The sequence below is a fragment of the Trachemys scripta genome, chromosome 12 (assembly GCF_013100865.1).
Source record: "Trachemys scripta elegans isolate TJP31775 chromosome 12, CAS_Tse_1.0, whole genome shotgun sequence".
Lineage (NCBI taxonomy): Eukaryota > Metazoa > Chordata > Testudines > Emydidae > Trachemys > Trachemys scripta.
The window spans coordinates 32,928,028-32,940,200 of record NC_048309.1 but is presented as its reverse complement, the minus strand read 5'-3'; the positions used below and the strand labels follow the sequence as shown (position 1 = coordinate 32,940,200).

The 12,173-nt window shown below is 60.9% G+C and overlaps 2 protein-coding genes across 12 annotated transcripts; one reads left to right on the top strand and one right to left on the bottom strand.

Annotated features, from left to right (window-relative positions):
- The first annotated feature begins 3,018 nt into the window (after nucleotides 1–3,018).
- On the top strand, nucleotides 3,019–6,048 carry LOC117885680 (zinc finger protein 239-like). 9 transcript variants are annotated; one of them, XM_034787059.1, is made up of 4 exons: nucleotides 3,019–3,104; nucleotides 3,957–4,012; nucleotides 4,284–4,380; nucleotides 4,700–6,048. In XM_034787059.1, exons 3-4 carry the CDS (start codon nucleotides 4,302–4,304, stop codon nucleotides 5,716–5,718), a joined length of 1,098 nt encoding a protein of 365 aa, XP_034642950.1. In that variant the 5' UTR covers nucleotides 3,019–3,104; nucleotides 3,957–4,012; nucleotides 4,284–4,301; the 3' UTR covers nucleotides 5,719–6,048. The 9 variants fall into 9 exon arrangements, with proteins under 9 accessions (XP_034642950.1, XP_034642947.1, XP_034642954.1 ...); XM_034787056.1 differs by having other exon boundaries at nucleotides 3,021–3,104; nucleotides 3,722–4,012; XM_034787060.1 differs by lacking the exon at nucleotides 3,019–3,104 and adding an exon at nucleotides 3,114–3,545.
- A 1,470-nt stretch (nucleotides 6,049–7,518) lies between these two features.
- LOC117885678 (mucin-1-like) lies at nucleotides 7,519–12,173 on the bottom strand (the record flags this gene model as incomplete). Of its 3 annotated transcripts, XM_034787045.1 has the most annotated exon segments (4): nucleotides 7,519–9,761; nucleotides 9,822–11,033; nucleotides 11,649–11,741; nucleotides 12,052–12,173. In XM_034787045.1, coding segments are annotated over 4 exon segments (3,364 nt in total), but the record flags the coding sequence as incomplete, so codon positions are not given.

Below are 12,173 nucleotides of genomic sequence, written 5' to 3'. Positions count from 1 at the left end.
CGGCGAGGCAGGGCACAGGGAGCTGGAAAGGTAACCTGGCCAAGCCCCAGCCCCCAAACACTAGGTCGTTGTAAAGTCACATGTGGGGAGGTTTGCTGTCAGGGGTCTGGGCTGGCAGGCTGTGCCTGTTAGTGGCGCATTATCAGGCTTCCCCGCACAGCCCTGATCCGTGCCTGTGACGAGAGATGCGATTTCAGGACTCTGGGAGCTGAGGCTGGCAGTGAAACTCCACCAGAGTGGGCAGTGCGGAGGGAAGGACTCCAGCCCCACTGGATTTCACTGGAGACCTGGCCTCTGACTCCCCCAGAGGCTTGTGAGAGCCCCAGGGCTGATATCACACTGAGACCAGCCACCACAGCAAACATTCCCTCTATCTATAAATCCACCCCCCTACACCCTTTGTCCTATCTAACCCTGTACACCCCTCTAGCTATATATTAATATCTGTTACCTGTTAGTAAATATTCACCCTTTAGCCCTTTTCTTTCTGTATATTTGATTCATTTATATATTAACTATTCTTTAGAAACTCTAGGATATTAACAAAAAGTATGTGTGAATTCTAAGGCCCAGACACTGGTCCTTGACCGATAAGTAACCTTGATCAATAAGTATCAGAGGGGTAGCCGTGTTAGTCTGAATCTATAAAAAGCAATAGAGGGTCCTGTGGCACCTTTAAGACTAAGAGAAGTGTTAGTCTTAAAGGTGCCACAGGACCCTCTGTTGCTTTGATCAATAAGAACGGCCATCCTTGGTCAGACCGAAGGTTCATCTAACCCAGTATCCTGTCTTCCGACAGTGGCCAATGCCAGGTGCTTCAGAGGGAATGTGGTCCAAGGTGTGAACCATCCCTGCCTATTCTGGCTAATAGCCATTGATGGATCTATCCTCTATGAATGTATCTAGTTCTTTTTTGAACCCTGTTATAGTCTTGGCCTTCACAACATCCCCTGACAAAGAGTTCCACAGGCTGACTGTGCGTTGTGTGAAGAAATACTTCCTTTGGTTTGTTTTAAACCTGCTGCCTATTAATTTCATTGGCTGATCCCTAGTTCGTGTGTATGAGAAGGAGTAAATAACACTTCCTTATTTCCTTTCTTCACACCAGTCATGATTTTATAGCCCTCTATCATATCCTCCCCTTAGTCATCTCCTTTCCAAGCTGAAAAGTCTCAGTCTTATTAATCTCTCCTCATACGGAAGCCATTCCATACCCTTAATCATTTTTGTTGCCCTTTTCTGAACCTTTTCCAATTCCAATATATCTTTTTTGAGATGTGGTGACCACATCTGCACGCAGTATTGAAGATGGGAGCGTACCATGGATTTATACAGGGGCAATATGATATTTTCTGTCTTGTTATCGATCCCTTTCGTAATGTTTCCCAACACTCTGTTCACTTTTTTGCCTGCCGCTGCATATTGAGCGGATTCCTATTCAGGAATTCTGTGTGTTAGACCATAGCTAACAATCTGTGGCTTTCCTGTGTCTATAAAACTCCAGGTAGTCCGAGGAACTATCCCCTTCACATAGATATCGATACTGCTTACATAAGCATATATAAGTCCATTAATGGCTGTTAGCCAGGATGGGTAAGGAATGGTGTCCCTAGCCTCTGTTTGTCAGAGGATGGAGATGGATGGCAGGAGAGAGATCACTTGATCATTGCCTGTTAGGTCCACTCCCTCTGGGGCACCTGGCATTGGCCACTGTCGGTAGACAGGATACTGGGCTAGATGGACCTTCGGTCTGACCCGGTACGGCCGTTCTTATGTTCTTATAAACCTGGGAAGCTGATAAGGGAGGATTGTTCCAGCAGGTGTTTTCTATTAGGGAATCAACAGGGAAGACTGATTATGGGGAAAGAAAGAGTCAGTGAACATTACTATCTTGAAGAATTATTAGTCCTCTTGGCTGTAAATAATCCTGCCTTCTCCCATAAACCAGGTAAAATGAGCATGTACAGCTATGACATCACAATGTATGGTTTTTTTGGCAAAGAGGGTCTTTATGACACTGATGTTGGAACTGAGCTGGGGAATGAAACCAGGCATCCTTCCAGGTGCAGTGAAGGAGCCCTAGCAGCTCTGGATCTGCCGTCACAGGGTGGTAAGCTAGCTAGTGGTTCTGTGCAGTGCTGTACAGTCTCTGATGGAACCTGTGAGTAAATAATTCCAACTCCTCACTGTCATTCGACAAGCGGGAGTTGGCATTAACTCAGACACACACAGGGCCAGCTCCAGCGTTTTTGCCACCCCAAGCGGCGAAAGAAAAAAAGACAAAAGCCGCGATTGGCGGCAGCTCTACCGCCACCGCTTCATTCTTCGGCGGCAATTCGGCGGCAGGTCCTTCCCTCTGAGAGGGACTGAGGGACCCGCTGCCGAAGAGCCGGACGTGCCTCCCCTTTCCATTGGCCGCCCCAAGCACCACCTGCTTGCTGCGCTGGTGCCTGGAGCTGGCCCTGGACACGCAGCACCCCATGTCTGGAAACCTGGCACCAAACCCTGCTCATAACCAGCTGGGGTGTCTGATCATAGGGGTGGGGGGGGGCCCCTCAAAGCCTGACAAAACTCCTGTTTTCATTCAGCACCAGCAATTATTGAGCTGGATCATCTGCCCCACCCCCCCACAACACACCAGGGGCGGGGGGGGGGGGTGGAGGGGCTGTGCAGCACCTGGTGTCATGGGGGGCCCGGATCTGGGTCAGTGTCTGCAACAACTAGCACAATGAGGGCGAGATCTCAGTCTCGGGGTTCAGGCAGCAGCCTCACACACACCCCAGCCCCCCATCGATAGGGCTCCAAAATAGCGCCAGATTGCGACACAGCTGAGCCAGACCCCTCTCTGGGGGCTGGGCAGAGGGCAGCCGGGCGTGGGGCCAGTAACACCCCAGGCCCTCTCACTCTTCGGGGCTGCCATGGGCAGGGCCTGCCCGGCGGCGGACCCGGCCAGAAGCAGGCGCCGCCAGAGGGGGCTGGCTCCGGAGCTCAGGCTGCGGCGCTCGCTGCCCCACGTCCCGCCCCGCCCAGCGCGCACCGAGCCGGCTGCGCCCGGGGCCCCGCGGGGCGAGCGCCGGGGACGCGGCCCCAGCCCGGGGGCCCTGGTAACTGGGGGAGCTGAGGGGGGCGGCGCCCGCGATCGGGCCCGGGCTCCCTGCACTAGGCTGGGGGCGGCTGCAGCCTCTGCTGGCGATTCTCCCTGCTGGCATAGAGGGGCTGGGGGCTGGGCACTGCCCTCTGTCCGTCCCCCCCCCCCCCCAGCAATGGGGCCTCCCCGGATCCCCGCCCGGGCACAGCCTCCCTGCCCCCCAGGGCCTGGCACTCCCCAAGGACAGGGATACTGCCATGGGAGACGCCTGTCTCCTTCCCCCTCCACCCCAGCAGGACCCCACCCACCCAGGCTGCCCTGGCTTCCTGGATGGAAGAGTCCCGGGTCGCAGCCCCACAGGGCTGAGAGGATGGGCAGATGCGTCTGGGTTAACTGGCTCCAGTGTGGTGCCCAAGTGCCATGAGATTAACCCCTGAACAGACGGCCAGGGGTAGCGGTGAGCTTGGAGTCTCCAAATGCAGCCTGGCTGCCTTCCTGGAGGCCCCATTCAGGTGTGTGGGATGTATCCCTCACGCACTGTCCGGGGGCTCCCGCGGGCCAGGTCCGCTTGGTCCCCCTGGCCCCAGTCCAAAAGCTGAAGGGAAAAGTGACATTGTTATGAAATATCCTCAGGTAAAACCAAAGCAACCTCTGGTCAAGCGTGAGGCCGGACGGGGCCATGGGACCAGCTCATCCGGCCTGGCACGTGGAGTGGAAAGTGGGGAGGTTTGGACTGGCCTTAACTCCCTGGGGCTGGGCATTTCCCAGCCTGGGACAGTCCCCGAGAGCTCGGCTGCCAGTGTACCTGCGGCCCTGGATGCTGCTCCCTGGAGATTCCCCAGGCTCTGACGCTGTTATTTCTCGACAGGCGTCTCCCAGCCTCTGTAGGGTGGCTGCCTTGGTGGCACATCGGGGAGCAGCTCGGTGAGTCCCTTCTCTTTGTGAATGCGTGGCACCGAATGCGTGGCACTGCTGGCTGGGGAGAGGGGCCCTGTCTCAGGTGGCCAAGGGCAACCCGAGGGGCTCCCTCACTGGGAGGAGCTGGGGGCTGTAGAGCAATACAGTGACAGCCTTTTGCCAGAGATGCAGAATCTAGAACCATTGTGTGAAGGGAGATCGGGGCTTGGAAATGGGGCCGGGGCCATGAGGATCCAGTTTAGACCCTGACCTCTCCCATCTCCTTCCCCTGTACCAGGCTGCCCTCAACTCCCGGATGGAGCGCGGGGAGGAGCTGTGGGTTCCGGATTCCCAGGGCCGTGAGGAAGGAGAGATGCCACGTGATGCCAGTCCAGGTGAGGAAGGGGTTAACCCAGCTCTGGCACGGAATGGCCCCAAAGCTGCTGCAAAGCTCCCAGCATGACCCATCTGTATTCACCTGGCCTGAGATACAGCCCCACTAGCCCTGGGGGAACCCCCCCCCGCCCTGTGTTGTCTCTGGGGCTCAGCCAGGATATGGGGCAGAACTGGCCCCTCTGCCCTCCCCTGGGGTGGGTTTGGGGGGGTCAGACCCTGGTTCCCAGCCCTACAAACAGAGGTTTATTAGTGACATGCACGCCCACCCGCAGGGTCCCTTTGCCCCGGTGCAGGGAGCTACTCACATCTGTGTCTCAGCAGATGATCAGGCGAGCGAGGCAGGGGCTGCCCAGGTGGACGGGGCACCCAAAGGAGCCCAGCTGGACATTTGCCAGCGCTCGGAGCGGGTCAGGAGCCTGCGCCAGTCAGGAAGGAGAAGCGGTGCTGGGCAGCAGCCGGAGACCCCCACCAAGCCCGTCCCCCAGCCCCGAGATGCTCAGCAGCGCTACGTGTGTGCCGAATGTGGCCGCGGCTTCGCCGTGAGCGCCCGCCTAGTGAAGCACGAGCGGACCCACACCGGGGAGCGCCCCTTTGCCTGTGCCGAGTGTGGCAAGCGCTTCACCCAGAACGCCAACCTGGTGCAGCACCGCCGCACCCACACCGGGGAGCGCCCCTTCCGCTGCGGCGACTGTGACCGGCGCTTCGGCACCAAAGCCGACCTGGCCCGGCACCGCCAGTCCCACACCGGGGAGCGCCCCTTCCGCTGCGCCGAGTGCGGCCGGGGCTTCAGCCAGAGCTCCAACCTGCTGCGCCACCAGCGCTCCCACACCGGTGAGCGCCCCTTCGCCTGCCAGGACTGTGGGGCTGCCTTCGCCCGCAACGCCCATCTGGCGGCCCACTGCCGCACCCATACTGGCGAGCGTCCCTTCCGCTGCGGGCAGTGCCGGGAGCGCTTCGCCCAGGCCACCGCACTGATCCAGCACCGCCGGCTGCACACAGGCGAGCGCCCCTTCGAGTGCTCCGACTGCGGCAAGGGCTTCACCCGGGCCGCCACCCTGCAGCATCACCAGCGCCTGCACGCCGGCCAGCGCCCCTTCCCCTGCCGGGACTGCGGGGCCACCTTCGCTGCCCATGCCACCCTCCGCCAGCACCGCCGCAGGCACTCCGGGGAGGCACCCTTCCGCTGCGCTGAGTGCGGGCGCTGCTTCGCCGTCAGCTCCGCGCTGCTCCGGCACCAGCACGTCCACACTGGGGAGCGGCCCTTCACCTGCCACGAGTGCGGCACCGGCTTCAGCCAGAGCTCGGCGCTCGTCCGCCACCAGAGACTCCATGACTAGTGCCTGGTGCTCCCGGGCCCGGCAGCAGCAAGCCAGCGTGTGACCCCTGGTGGGAGGGGGAGGTTCTGGGCCCTGGTGGGAGAAGGGTGCCACAGGGGGCCCCATGCGAGTGGGTGAGGGGAAGGTGGTCTGCAGAGGTGGGTTAATTCAGCTGGAATAAATGAGCCCACAGGGTCTGCGGTGTTAACGGGACCCCATCGCTGCCCAGTGCTAAGCAGTTCCACTCGGTTCGGGATTTCCGTCCAGAGACCCCGGCTTGCTGAGCCCATGGCTGATGTCCCAGCGAACATCTCCTTAGCCTTCGATTAAAGCTACCGAAAAGAGCGCTAACCAGTTGTCGCCTTTGAAACATAAAGTATTCATTCTGGCTTTCAGTTCACAGCGGGTGCTCATGAGAATGGGGTGACAGGAGGTGCCCGAGGGAAGGGGTGACAGGAGGTGCCTGAGGGAATGGGCTGAGCGAGCCACTGTTGGGTTGTTGAAGCGCAGCTGAATGATTAAATCTGTCCCAAACCTACCTCGCCCTTGTTAAAGGGATTGGAACCAACAGAAGGCAAAAAGGAATTGAATTGTCATGGAGTCGGGGTCAGGTCCGGGGGGGTGTCTAGGCCCGATGCTATTCAGTATCTTCATCAATACTCAGCTAAGGGGTGCCCCAGGCCCCCCCACAGACTTCGGGGGAGGGGGGGTTGTACATGCAATGCCCATCGCCCCACCCCCCTATCTGGTCTCTGCCCCAACTTCCTTAATGCTTGGGGAGGTCCCCTCCCTGCCTCCCACAGGGAGCCTCTCCTGCCTACCCGGTCCCACAGGTGGCATTCGCTCCCCCTCATCCTAACCCTTGGGACTATTTCCCCATTGGCTCCGTGCTCCCAGCTCCAGGGCCCACTCTGCTGACGGGTTCCAGGCCACCGCTGCTCTGGGTAAGTTTTAACCAGTAACACCCCAGCCACGTCTGCTCTAACAACAGCAGGAGGTGACCGGTGCAAGCTGCTTGGTCAGCACCCCCTAGTCCAGGGCCAGAGAGCATTTGGGAATGAGGAATTGTCCCACAGGCAGAGGTACCGCTATCCAGTGCGGGACTGTGCACAGGGTCCGGGCACAAGCCAGTGAGGGAGCCCCCACAGTGAGCGGGCCCAGGGGCCCCAGCAGCCAAGGCCATTATAATGCTGTAGCAGGCGCTCTCCAGCGGGCCCCGGAGCCCGACATGAGCCAGGGCTGGTCTGCGGAGGAGACATGAGTGCTAGAGGGGCTGCCAGGCGCTAGCTCAGCGTATCTGACGCCCTCAGCTCCCAAATTCCACCCTACAGCTGCGCAGCCCCAGGACCCCGGCAATCCCAGGCCCGGGGTGGCAGCAGCACCACCGTGCTGTTCCTGTGGCTGTGGGGGAACCCAACCCTGGTTCTGACCCCTTGGCTTCCCAGAGGAGCAGAGACACTCACCGCTCCACGCATTGCCCCTCCCATGTGCTGCCCCAGCCCGGGTGTAGCCCCGAGACCAGAGTGGCAGGGCCTGCTGGAAGCTGGGGCTCCTAAAGGGGGACTAGACCCCATCGCAGCAGGTGCTGGGAGCCTGACGCCCCATGGGTATCCCAGTCCTGGGTGAGTAGCTGCATTCTAGCAGGGGTTACGGGCTGCACCGCGACAGAATTGTTCCCCCTCAGGAACGGCTGCGTGAGCACGCTGGCCTCCCCCACAATGGAGAGGCTCACACAGGACATGCGGGTCAGAATGTTTTGCTCTCACAGCAGGGCCTTGGCCCTTGCCCTGCCCCCGAACAGCTGCAGAGAGGAGACACTTGTTTACAAGGGAGCATTTCCCCCTCTTCGAAACTGTTTATTGACAGAAAACACTACAGAACATGGCACAGAAAGTTCCCCCCTCTGTTCCCACCAGCCACTCCCACAAGGCCCCAGCCTCACCCAGCGCTCCCTTTCCCACCGCGTGCCGGAGAGAGGAGCCTGCCAGCTCCGCCGGTAGCGCTAGTGTGCCATGGGCTCTGCTGGCATGCTCCGTGGGCTGTTTGTACCATGGCTCTGTGGGTACGGGGCGGCGTCCCCTTGGCTCCAGTGCTGTGCACAGCCTGTGCAGGGCCCGGGGACCGGCTCTATCTTGTGTGGATGCGGCGGTGTTTGCAGAGGTAGGACCGAAGGCTGAAGCGCTTGCCGCACAGCGCACACTCGTGGGGTTTGCCGGCTGCCACGGCATGGATGCGGCGGTGCTTGCAGAGGTACGAGCGCTGGCTGAAGCACTTGCCACACTGGGGGCACTGGTGGGGCTTCCCCGCCCCGTGGATCCGGCGGTGCTTCACCAGGTACGAGCTGCGGCTGAAGCACTTTTGGCACTCGGGACATTGGAAGAGATTCTCCTGCACCAAGGCCACGGGAGATGGGGGGGTCTCAGCCAGGCCTCCCCCTTGCTCAGTGATGACACATTGAGCCTCTCCGGCCTGAAGACTCTGCAGCGCAGCCAGCGCCAGGCTCTGGGCCATGGGACTCTCTGCTCCGTGGCAGGGCTCCCTGTGGACTGTCTGCACTGCACTCAGTGCCGGGCTCTGCTCGGTGCCGTGGCAGGGCTCCCCGTGGACTGTCTGCACTGCATGCAGTGCCAGGCTCTGCTCGGTGCCGTGGCAGGGCTCCCCATGGACTCCCTGCAGGGTAATCAGGGCTGAGCTCCCCTCTGCTCCATGGCAGGGCTCCCCGTGGACTCTCTGCAGCACAATCAGTTCCAGGCTCTGGGCCGCGGGTCCCTCAGTGCCGTAGCAGGGCTCTGCATGAATTCTCTGCAGTGCAAACACAGTTGGGCATTGTGCCACATTACCCTCTGCCCCGTGCCAGGGCTCCGCGTGCACCCTCTGCAAGGCAATCAGTGCCGGGTTCCCTTCTGGGCTGTGGCTGGGCTCCCCATGGATGCCCTGCAATGCATTCAGGGCTGGGCTCCATTCTTGTCCATGGCAGGGCTCCACGTGGACTCCCTGCAGCGTAGTGAGCATGGGGCTCCACCCTGCTCCGTGGCCTGGCTCTGCGTGGACACCCTGCAGTGTAGTGAGCATTGGGGTCCACCCCGGTCCGTGGCCTGGCTCTGCATGAACGCCCTGCAGCGTAGTGAGCACCGGGCTCCACCCTGCTCCATGGCAGGGTTCCACATGGACGCCCTGCAGTGTAGTTAGCACTGGGCTCCACCTTGCTCCATGGCCTGGCTCTCCGTGGACGCCCTGCAGTGTAGTGAGTACCGGGCTCCAGCCCACTCCGTGGCCCGGCTCTGCGTGGATGCCCTGCAGTGTAGTGAGCACCGGGCTCCACCCCGCTCCATGGCAAGGTTCTCCGTGGACTCCCTGAAGTGCAAACAAGGTTGGGCTCTGTGCCACATTGCCCTCCCCTCCATGGGCAGGCTCCGCGTGGCTTCTCTGCAGTGTAGTCAGCACTGGGCTCCACCCCGCCCCGTGGCAGGGCTCTGCATGGACTCCTTGCAGCGTAGTCAGAGCCCAGGTCCTCTCTGATCCATTGCTGGGCTCCACATGGACTCTCTGCCCCTCACTCAGCCCCGGGCTGTGCCCCACTCCATGGCCAGGCTCTACGTGGACTCCCTGCCCCTCACTCAGCCCCGGGCTCCGCCCCACTCTGTGGGCTGGCTCTGCATGGACTCCCAGCCCCTCATGCAGCCCCAGGCTCCGCCCCACTCTGTGGCCAGGCTCTGCGTGGATGCCCTGCAGTGTAGTGAGCACCGGGCTCCACCCCGCTCCATGACAGGGCTCTCCATGGACTCCCTGCAGTGCAAACAAAGTTGGGCTCTGTGCCACATTGCCCTCCCCTCCATGGGCAGGCTCTGTATGGCTTCTCTGCAGCGTACTCAGAGCCCAGGTCCTCTCTGTTCCATTGCCAGGCTCCACGTGGACTCCCTGCCCCTCACTCAGCCCCAGGCTCTGCCCCACTCCGTGGCCAGGCTCCGCATGGACTCCCTGCACCTCACTCAGCTCCAGGCTCCGCCCCACTCCATGGCCAGGCTCCACGTGGACTCCTTGCCCCTCACTCAGCCTCGGGCTCCACCCCACTCCATGGTCGGGCTCTGAGTGGACTCCCTGGCTCTCATTCATCCCTGGGCTCCGCTCCACTCCATGGTCGGGCTCTGCGTGGACTCCCAGCCCCTCATTCAGCCCCGGGCTCTGCCCCACACCGTGGCCGGGCTCCACGTAGACTCCCTGGCCCACATTCAGCCCTGGGCTCCGTCCCACTCCATGACCAGGCTCCACGTGGACTCTCTGGCCCTCTCTCAGCCCCGGGGTCCGCCCCACTCCATGGCCAGGTTCCCCGTGTACTCCCTGCAGCACACTTGGCACTGGGCTGCCCTCTGTTCCATGGCTGGCTTCCATGTGGACACTCTGATGCTGCAGAAGCCGCGAGGCCCGGCTGAAGCCACGGCCACACTGGGAGCAGTGGTGGGGACGCTCCCCCGTGTGCATGAGCTGGTGCCGGAGCAGGTCCGAGCGCCACAGGAAGCCCTTCCCACAGTCCCCACAGCTGTGGGGTTTATCTCCAGTGTGGTTCCTCTGGTGGGAGCTCAGCTTGGAGCGGCGGCTGAAACTCTTTCCGCAGGTGGCACACGTGTGGGGTGGCCCCCCTGCAACTGCGCTCTGGGGCACAGTGATGTCCCGCAGGGGGCTGCCCCCTTGCCTCCCCGGCAGAGGGTCATAGCAGCTGTTCTTACCCTGCCTCCTCCGTGGAGTGTTCCTCCTCTCTGCCCGGTGCTGGCTCCCGCCAGCTCTGCCCTGCTCCGGGATCCAGGGAATGTTCTCTCCAGTGCTTCTCAGGAACGGCCCCTCTGGCTCCAGCATCCCTGCTATGCCTGGCTTGGGCATCTCCTGCTTTACAGCCCTCACAGCACTTCTCAGGAACGGCCCCTCCGGCTCCGGCATCCCTGCTATGCCTGGCTTGGGCATCTCCTGCTTTAAAGCCCTCACAGAGCTTCTCAGGAACGGCCCCTCTGGCTCCAATGTCTCCCGCTTTACAGCCCTCACTGTGCTTCTCAGGAATGGCCCCTTCGGTTCCAGCATCCCTGCTACGCCTGGCTCTTGCATCTCCTGCTTTACAGCCCTCACAGCACTTCTCAGGAACCGCCCCTCCGGCTCTGGCATCCCTCCTATGCCTGGCTCGGGCATCTCCTGCTTTAAAGCCCTCACAGAGCTTCTCAGGAACGGCCCCTCCGGCTCCGGCTCCGGCATCCCTGCTACGCCTGGCTTCGGCGTCTCCTGCTTTACAGCCTTCACAGAGCTTCTCAGGAACGGCCCCTGCGGCTCCAGCTTTACCGCTTCGTCACCTGCTGGGACACAGAATGCAACCAGAGGTGAGTCCCAGCCTCAACCGGGGGACCACCTGGGTGCAGCCAGGAGGGCGCATGCAATCTGACCTCCTGCGTAGTCCAGGCCCGAGACCTGCCCAAAATCAATCCCGGTTTGTACCAGAGCAGCCCTTTAAGAGAACCATTCCATCTTGCCTGAAAAATTGTCAGTGATGGAGAATCTACCACCACTCCTGGTAAATGCTTTCAATGGTTAATTACTCTCACTGTCAAAAGGCACACCTTCTTTCCAGTCTGAACATGTCTAGCTTCAGCGTCCAGCCACTGGCTTGCGTTAGACCTTCGACTGCTAGACCACAGAGCCCATTATCAAATATTTGTTCCCCCTGCGTAGCTGTGTATAGACTGTGGTCAAGTCACCCCTGAACTTTCTCTTTGTTAAGCTACAGAGATCGAGCTCCAGGGATCTATCGCTGTAAGGCAGGTTTTCTATCCTTTCCTCAGTCTGGTGGGCTCTTCTCCAACCCCTCTCCAATTCATCAACCTCCTTCCTCAGCTGTGGGCCCCAGAACTGGACCCAGCAGCGGTCGCCCCAGTGCCAAGTACCGAGGGCAAAGAACCTTGCTGCTCACTCACCACTGGGATCGCCGTAGGGCTGCAGCTCCAGCACCCACACGTTCTCCCCTTCCACCCAGGACGCCGGGTCCAGCAGGGGGACAGAGCATCCTTCTGGAGGAAGCAAAGAGGTGAGGTCAGGGAGACCTCCTGGGGATGGGAGGGTGGCACCACCCTGTGTCTGGGGGAGGTCACACTCCGTAGGAGCTACAGCCCCAGGGTGACTGTCATTGCCTGGAGGCTCCCGCTGCACCAGGGGAAGCCCTTGGGAGGCCAATTCCAACAGCCCCTCACCGATGGGGCTGCACTGGGTGCCCCCTACTGAGCATCCCAAGGGATTTCCCCTTCCCTTATCCATCCCATGCGGCTCACACCCCAATAGGCAGGGCTCCGGCACATCACCCCCTCCCTGGGGCAGACTCACCCGCAGCTCGCTGAGAGTCCCTTCCCCGAGCGGGCTCTGCCGCAGCCATGAGTGAGCCGGGTGGGCTCTGCAGCCTGCCAGGGTGAGAAGGACAGTCAGTGGGGGAGCGCTGGAGGGGGGGG

Excerpts from the sequence above, each read along its gene's own strand:
- LOC117885680 (XM_034787059.1), top strand. The coding sequence starts at position 4,302 with ATGGAGCGCGGGGAGGAGCTGTGGGTTCCGGATTCCCAGGGCCGTGAG. Across the intron at positions 4,381-4,699 it reads GCCACGTGATGCCAGTCCAG|CAGATGATCAGGCGAGCGAG; the intron begins GTGAGGAAGGGG and ends TCTGTGTCTCAG.